At 37.8% G+C, this 8,934-nt stretch overlaps 1 protein-coding gene across 1 annotated transcript; it reads right to left on the bottom strand.

The window, feature by feature from the left end:
- Positions 1–2,643: 2,643 nt before the first annotated feature.
- ARL14 (ARF like GTPase 14) lies at positions 2,644–5,314 on the bottom strand. Its single transcript, XM_082839325.1, has one exon. The coding sequence runs from the start codon at positions 3,940–3,942 to the stop codon at positions 2,872–2,874; it is 1,071 nt and encodes a 356-aa protein (XP_082695451.1). The 5' UTR covers positions 3,943–5,314; the 3' UTR covers positions 2,644–2,871.
- Positions 5,315–8,934: the final 3,620 nt, after the last annotated feature.

An 8,934-nucleotide genomic window follows, 5' to 3' on the forward strand; every position in this document is an offset into this window, starting at 1 on the left:
TTCAAGTATATAATACAGTATTATTAACTATAGTCACCATGATGTACATTAGATTCTCAGAACTTATTCATCGTATAATTGAAAGTTTGTACCCTATTACCAACCTCCCCCATCACACCACCACCACCACCACCCCCTTGGCAACCACCAATCTACTTTCTGTTTCTATGAGTTTGGCTTTTTTAGATTCCACATATAAGTAAGATCATACAGTACTTGTCTTTCTCTGTCTGACTTGTTTCACTTAGCATAATGCCAAACTCCAGGTTCATCCATGTTATCACAGATGTCAGGATTTCTTTCTTTTCGTGGCTGAATAATATTACACTGTGTATATATACCACATTTTCTCTATCCATTCATTCATCAGTGGACACTTATGTTGTTTCCATGTCTTGGCTATTGTAAATAATGTTGTAATGAACATGGGAGTGCAGATATCTCTTCAAGGTAGTGATTTCATTTCCTTTGGAGCTACACCTAGAAGTGGGATTGCAGGACCATATGGTAGTTCTATTTTTAATTTAGCCTGGATTTATTTTTTTTTAATTTTTTAAAATTTATTTTTATTGAAGTTTAGCTGGTTTACAATGTTGTGTTAGTTTCAGGTGTACAGCAAAGTGATTCAGTTATACATACATATTTTTTTTTGTTTTTTTGACTTTTTTTAATACAGCAGGTTCTTATTAATATCTATTTTATTCATATTAGTGTATATATGTCAATCCCAATCTCCCAATTCATCTCACCACCACCACCCCATATCTTCTTGGTTTTAGATTCTTTTCCCTTTTAGGTTATTACAAAATATTGAGTATAGTTCCCTGTGCTATACAGTAGGTCCCTGTTGGTTATCTGTTTTATATATAATAGTGTATGTATGTTAATCCCAAACTCCTAATTTATCCCTCCCCTGCCCCCTTTCCCTTTTGGTAACCGTGTGTTTTCTATGTCTGTGGGTCTATTTCTGTTTTGTATATAAGTTCACTTGTATCATTTTTTTTCTTTTAGATTCCACATATAAGTGATATCATATAATATTTGACTCTGTCTGACTTACTTCACTTAGTATGATCACCTCCAGGTCCATCCACGTTGCTGCAAATGGCATTATTTTATTCTTTTTTATGGCTGAGTAACATTTAGCTTGAATTTATTCTTAATTGCGCTCATTGAAGACAGAGGCCATACCTTATTTATGAAACAATATCATGGCAATTAACAGCACAGGCCTTGAAGTCAGACACCTGAGTTTGAATCTTGGCTCTGCTACTCCTCACTTAAAATACCAAATAGTTTTCTGCGGTTGTTACTGTTGTTTAACTTTGTTTAGTTTCAGTACTCTCATCTGTAAAATTGAGATAATTATAGCTATTTCTCTCAGGGAAGTTGTGAACATTAAATGAAAAGATGTATGAAAGCGTTTAACAGAATTCCTGGCACACACGGTATTCAACCAATGGTAACTATAATTAACTATATGCCTACTTTATTATTTGAATCCCTACCATGTAGCACAGAAGGATTTGTTGCTGAACAACAAATCATGGCTAAGGTGAGAGAAGAAAACCACGGAAGAATCCAGGGGCTGGCAACCTTGCTTTACTATAGCTTTATTTTTCTCTGTGACCTTAATATTTGGAGTCCCAGGGTGTGTAGTGGGGTTTTGGGGCCTGCTTCTAGCCCAGATGAGCCTTATTGGACGTGGGCTAGGAGGAAAGAGTGTCTTCTGTTAGTACCAGGGCCTCCCTGGGTGTCCTGAGCCTCTCAGGGGAATTGCAATTCAATCTCCAGTTCCTTCTCCCCTCCTTGCCTCACCCCACAGTGTCTCTGGAGAGTCTCCTGGTGATGGGAACTTCCACTGACTAACCTGCATCTTCAGTGGGGTCCCCAGGAGTTGGGGACTCTCTTAAACGCCACCTCCTGCACGAAGCACTTCTTATTTCTCCAGGTCAGAAAGAGTTTCTCCTGTTATAGCACTTAGTACTTATTCCCCTGTTCTAGCTACTGGCTTTGTGTTGTTTTCCCTGTGAATTGCTAGGTGTCTGAGAGCAAAGTCTGGCTCTGGTTCCTGTTTGATCAGTACAGTGAGCTGTACGTATGTTCCCAAGTAATAACTGTTATATTGAATTTTACTGAAGCCGGTCTTGGGATTGCAGCATCCAGCTGAGCGATAGGCCCAGACCTTGCCCTAAAGTCTAAGGTGCTACCCTGACCCCAGAGCTTTAAGATACAAACTTCTCCCTATAGGAGAACACAGCCTCTGGGCAATTAACAGCCTAGAGTTCATTATTTGACTCATTGTAAGAAGTTCCTAGCAATAGATTTCAAAAAGCTAGCAGGAATGCAGAAAAAAACAAAACCAAAAACGCTTTATTTAGGTGATAGGGATTTACAAAATATTAACATCAAACATTTTCCTCTTCATAATTTAAAGTTCGATTTTTTACACCACCCAGCTATTACACAGGAGCATGGTGGAAATTCAATACCTGTAACAGCTGGAAACAGTCTGAAAGAATTCTGACTCTATTAGCAGAAGAATTCTGACTCTATTACTTAAACTTTTTCCAGTAGTCATATAAAAATAATAAGGCAAGAATTTATTTGGTCTCAAATATGATTATTCTGAATCATCCAACATGCATGAAATTGTAAAATTTTCATTCTCAATTATCATTACTACAGAGTTTGCTAAAGTGCCTGGCCCCAGATAATATTTTCTAGATATTATTCTGAGTTGTTTAATGGAATTTAGGTGAAATAACATTTCAGGAAAAGTTTACCAACTCGGCAACTTGCTTTTCTCACTTGGCCTGGAGAAAAAATTACCCTTTCAACTTCATCAGCATCTCTTTCCCCACTTGGACCTCAGTTTTGCTTGAAGAATGCTAATATGTCTCCTCTTGATTTCATGTGGCTTTTCACAAATCCAGTTAACTTCCGGAACCCCTCCATCAACCCGTCCCCGGTGACAGCACAGCAGGGCTGCACGTACCAGTTCCGGTCACTGCAGAGTTGCTTCACTTTGAACATTCTGGTGATGTCCTTGGCACTCAGAGCACCAGGCACGTCTTGTTTGTTGGCTAACAGGATAACAGGCACATTTTTAATGTGCTCATTCTTCAAAATCTGCTCAAACTCTCGCCTGGAGTCTTCCAGTCGCTGTGTATCTGTACTGTCTACAACATATACCAACCCATCGGTGTTCTCACAGTAGAGGCCCCACACAGTTCTCATTTTTTCCTGTCCTCCAACATCCCAGACCATAAGTGGAACACCCTTTTCCAACTCAATCATCTCCACGTTGAAACCTACTGTTGGGCTGGTCACAATATCCTTAGCAAGCTTTAATTTGTAAAGGAGAGTAGACTTCCCAGCAGCGTCAAGTCCCAGAAGAAGAATTCGGGCTTGCTTGGCTTTGGGGTTTTTAGAATTCAATAGACCCATTTTAGGCTTTTTTTTTTTCTTTGAAGACCTTTTCTTTTGGCTGGAGCCAGTGTTTCCTCTCCAGGTCTTGGGTGAGAATGTTAAGAGGAAAGAAGAGAGCAAATGCTTCATGTTATAGTCTAAGAATAGGAACTTGCGTGCATTTATGTTGTAGCTTATCAACTTGATTATGGGCAAACAGTGTTTCATTTGCAGTTCCAACCAATCCTGAGGTATCTGTGATGTGAGTAACCAGCCAGTGTCATAGAAGCTCAAAGGGGAAATTCTTTGTGAGTGAGTAGGACTTAGGAGGGGCCTGCCTGTGTGACACTGCAGCTTGTTCTCTTCCAGATGTTGGAAGTCTAGGGTAATCAAAGGTTTGGATATGCACGGGAACATGGTTTGGTAGCGGGATAAAAACTTAACTTTACAAGTGGTTTGTAGAAATTCTCTAGTTATTTGACTATTTATCTTATCCCAGTTGTAAATAAGTAACCAGACTTCTGAAGCCATGAAGAGAGAGTTTACCTCACACTGCCCTGAGCAGTATCTTTAGTACTTTCCAGATTACTCAGTAGGAAACTTTAAACCATCCAAAGTTATCTGAACCTTACTTCCATAATCATATAGAGAATCACTTCTTTAATCTTCTAGATAGAAAGTTTACACTATTCACAAGACCAAATTTACAGGAGGGGGAAGTTTGTAACACAAACACTTTTAAAAGTAAGCAGTCTGATTAAAGGTGGCGAATGAATATATTTATCTCCTCTCCTCAAGACTCCACCAAAATGATGGTAAAGGAATAAAAAGAACATATAAACTCATATCTAGAGCAGGAGAGTCCATCAGAGGGTGAGAGATTTCAACAAAATTCTGGAACGTGGAATATAGATAGAAGATGAATGGTAACTAATGCAGCAGGATAAAGCTGAGGCTTGGAGTACTGATACACAGGATACAGAGGGAAGGGGCAAAATGAGCAACTAAAAACAGAGGGTTAACTGAAAGTCTGAATAAGGAACAGAAAACACACACACACACACACACACACACACACATAGACACCTCTGCTGGGTGACAATTCAGAGTGAGATGTTACACCCTGGGCCAAAAAAAAATCTTTTCTAAAGAAATTGTATGATGTCAGAGAAGAGACCTTCATGTTTTGACAGTTGGGAGTTTCCACCTCATAATGCCTAATTCAACATTTAATTAACCTATAGCCAACCTGGCAGTTGGCAAACCTCACCCATGTACATGGAGTTCCCAGTCAGCTTTCAGTGTACAGAGGTTTTCATACTTAGTACATAACATGCCTCTAATATAATGAAAGACCAAGATAAAAATAAGAAGGTTTAAAGAAAGCTTTAACAGAGGTAATGCAGGGAACAGAAGAAAATGTTCAATAAGTTCTAATTAATATTTCCATAGAGATTTGCAAAGATATCGCATCCATAAAACAAGAAATGGATGCTATTTAAAAAGCCACTCAAAAAACAAAAACAGAACTCTTGAAAATTAAAAACATGGTTTCCAAAATTTAAAAAGATCAATAATAGGTTAGAAGAAAATCCAAACATTTCAAAGTCTGACTTATAGGACTTTATTCCAGAAAGAACAGAAAATATGCAAAGAGGAGATTTTCAAAGAAACAATATAAGACTATTTTTCAGAGCTAAAGAATAAACTCTCCAGACTGAAAGGCTTCCCTCAATGCTTAGCAAGTTGATTTTAATTTTTTTTAAACTTAAAATATATATATATATATATATTTTTTTTTTTTTTTTAATTTGGCTGTGCCGGGTCTTAGCCGCGGCACACGGGATCCTCGTTGGGGCATGCAGGATCTTTAGTTGCAGCTTGCGAACTCTTAGTTGCAGCATGTGGGAGCTAGTTCCCTGACCAGGGATTGAACCCCGGCCCCCTGCATTGGGAGCACAGACTCCCAGCCACTGGACCACCAGGGAAGTCCCAGCAAGTTGATTTTTAAAAGAGCTGTATATACTAAAGCATAAAATATACATGTTTTATTTTTATTAAAACTAAAATTTTATTTTTTAAATTAAGTAGACTATTCTGGGTGTAGAAAGTACACTTATGAAGAAATTATATAAACCTTTAAAAAACTATTAAATTCTTAACCAACTCCCTGTATCTCAGAAACCAGAGATAGCATTTTCATTCATTTATTCATCCATCCATTTATTCAGCAAATGTATATATTGATTGCCTACTGTGTGAACTACCATGTGCTAGATTCCAGGGAGGACACAAAGATAAATTAGACCTTCCCTTACGTGGCTTTCATTGGGGAGAAGTTTAAAGATATGTGAATAAAAATAATAATACAAAGTTTTAAAAAATATAAATGCTGTAAGAAGAAAAAAGCTAACATATTCTAGAAATTCAAAGATTACTTCAGGATGGAGGGCATCAGGGAGATCACCTTAGAGAAGGTTCAACCTCAAACCAGGCCTTCTAGAGATAGGGTAGGGGAAGGGTATTTATTAAAGAGATGGTCTGTGTGAGCAGAGTCTCAGAAATGGGAAAACATAGAATGTATATGGAAAAACAACAGGATACAAGTATGCACATGTAGTGGGTTTGTTTTTTACTATAAACACGTTTAACTATCATGAGAAAACCATCAGACAAATCTTGATTGTAGGACATGCTACAAGACAACAGACCTGAACTCTCAAATATGTCCATGCCATGAAAGACAGAAGAAAAAAAAGGAACAGAAGAAGAATGATCTAAATTAAGATATATTTAAGGTACGTGATTGGATCCTTTGTTCAAAAAAATTGATTATTACTATAATTGGGGACATTTGATGATGATTATTCATATATTATTATATATATGAACTATATATTAGATGATATTATCAATGCTAAATTTCTTTTTTTTTTAATTTTTAAAAATTTGGCTGCATTGGGTCTCCGTTGCTGTGTGCAGGCTTCCTCTAGTTGCAGCAAGTGGGGGCTACTCTTCTTTGCAGTGCATGGGCTTCTCACTGCAGTGTCTTCTCTTGTTGTGGAGCACAGGCTCTAGGTGCACGGGCTTCAGTAGTTGCAACACATGGGCTCAGTAGTTGCGGCATGCCAGCCCTAGAACACGCGGGCTTCAGTAGTTGTGGTGCTCGGGCTCAGTAGTTGTGGCACACAGGCTTAGTTGCTCTACGGCGTGTGGGATCTTCCCAGACCAGGGATCGAACCCATGTCCCCTGCATTAGAAGGCGGATTCTTAACCACTGCGTCACCAGGGAAGTCCAGTGCTAAATTTCTTGAGTGCAATGATGATCTTGTAGTTATGTAAGAGGATGTCCTTGCTCTAAAGAGATATATGTTAAAGTACTTAGGGGTGATATCAGCAAGTTAATTTTAATTGGTTCAGTGTGCACGTGCACACACACACACACACACATCAGAAATATGGCAAAGGTCAGCAATTGGTAGTTTATGTGAGGGGTTTTGGGTGTTCACTGTACTAAACGCTCCTGTAGGTTTGAAAATGTTCAAAATAACATGTAGAAAAAAAGAATATAATTGAAATAAGCTAATCAAACTGGCTGCAGTCTGCAGTAATGTAGAGAATAATTCAGCTTACACATGTGGTAAGACCATATTTCCCAAGATGAATTTAGGGACTGTGCACTACCACGTGGGCTCTTCTCCATCCATCTCTGGACTTTCAATAAGTTGAATTTTAAAAGAAAAGGTTTAACATTTATTTCATTTTAAACTTGATACAGTCTTTATGAGATCCACTATCCATACTGGGGTAATACTTTAATTTGTTTTGTCTATAATGAGGGTAATCATACATATATATGCCTTCACTCTGTTTCCCATTTGATCAATTATACGTTGTTTTCAGGATAGTCAACCAGATGAGGGGTTAAATTCTGGATGAATATTATATCCAAATGAAAATATGACTCTCTCTTCTGTAAAAGGGAGTAATTTCTTTCTCAATGTTAATTTTCCTGAAAAATTCTACAAATGTTTCAACATCCTGTCCTACTGTCTTACAACATTTATGGATTCATTTGTCCTGGCCAAACCTGAGGGAAGGAAGGTGTTTGTTTTCTGTGAATCATTCTGAGATTATGCAAATAAAGGCAGGATTGTGAGAGAGTTACTGGCAAGCTCTGTGGTATCATAGGAAATTTGTTTTAAAATGCAGGAATGAAGGAAACATTTTTTTTAAACTTCTTACCTTGGAGATGGGAGGTAAAAAGCCCTTACTTAGGAACTCAACCATGTACTGATGAAGTAAAGATATAGAAACTCATCTCTTGGAAGGAAGTGGCAACTTATTCAATTAACTTTATTTTTTATAACTAAAGAAGAAAGAATGGGGAGGTCATTGTGTGACTTGCTTAGTTTATGCAGACTTGGAACATGCCTGTTTTTCCTATAATAACTTTTTGTTTGATCTTTTTAAAAATGAACTTTTGGAAAATGGAAGTATAACATACATAGAGAAAAATGCAAAAATCATAAATGTACAGCTCAGTGAGTCACAAATTGAAAACATCCTCGTATATACCAGTGAAACCAGGCTTAATTTTTAATTTTCCATTTTTGTTGCAAGTAAAAATTCTAGACCTCAAGCATTTCTACCCTCAGTTGTCAGAAATATACTCTGTTCTCGAACATGTAATGAGAACAACAGGTACTCATTATCCTAGTTGAGATTCTTTGGTGCTGTGAAAAATGATATTCCAATCCAAGTGCCGTTTTTTTCCCAGGACAGAACCAGAACTTTCATGCACATCACCAAATGTGGAGCATATGGGTAGACCACTGGATCTGAGTTCAGATCTAGCCTCTGGCACTTACTAAGTGCTGAGTGGTGACAAAACCAGGGATGTTGTGATAGCTTATTATATTACATATAATAAATGTGAAAACACATATCACAGAACCTGGCACATGATTGATGTGAATTTTCTTCCTCTCCTCTCACAAGTTTTGTATGTTAGCTAACATTTAAAAATACCTGCAATTCTTTCTTATCATGATAATCATTTCATGACATATGTAAGTCAAACCATTATGCTGCACACCTTAAACTTGTACAGTACTGTATGTCAGTTATGTATCAATAAAACTGGGAGAAAAAAATTACCTGCAACTCTTGGTTCTGGAGAACCTAGGGGCAGGACAGGAATAAAGACGCAGACGTGGAGAATGGACTTGAGGACACGGGGAGGGGGAAGGGTAAGCTGGGACGAAGTGAAAGAGTGACATTGACATATATACACTACCAAATGTAAAATAGATAGCTAGTGGGAAGCAGCTGTATAGCACAGGGAGATCAGCTCAGTGCTTTGTGACCACCTGGAGGGGTGGGATAGGGAGAGTGGGAGGGAGATGCAAGAGGGAGGGGATATGGGGATATACGTATATGTATATGTATAGCTGATTCACTTTGTTATAAAGCAGAAACTAACACACCATTTTAAAGCAATTAATTATACTCCAATAAAGA

The sequence above is a fragment of the Leucopleurus acutus genome (assembly GCF_964270905.1).
Source record: "Leucopleurus acutus genome assembly, chromosome: 5".
Taxonomy (NCBI): domain Eukaryota; kingdom Metazoa; phylum Chordata; class Mammalia; order Artiodactyla; family Delphinidae; genus Leucopleurus; species Leucopleurus acutus.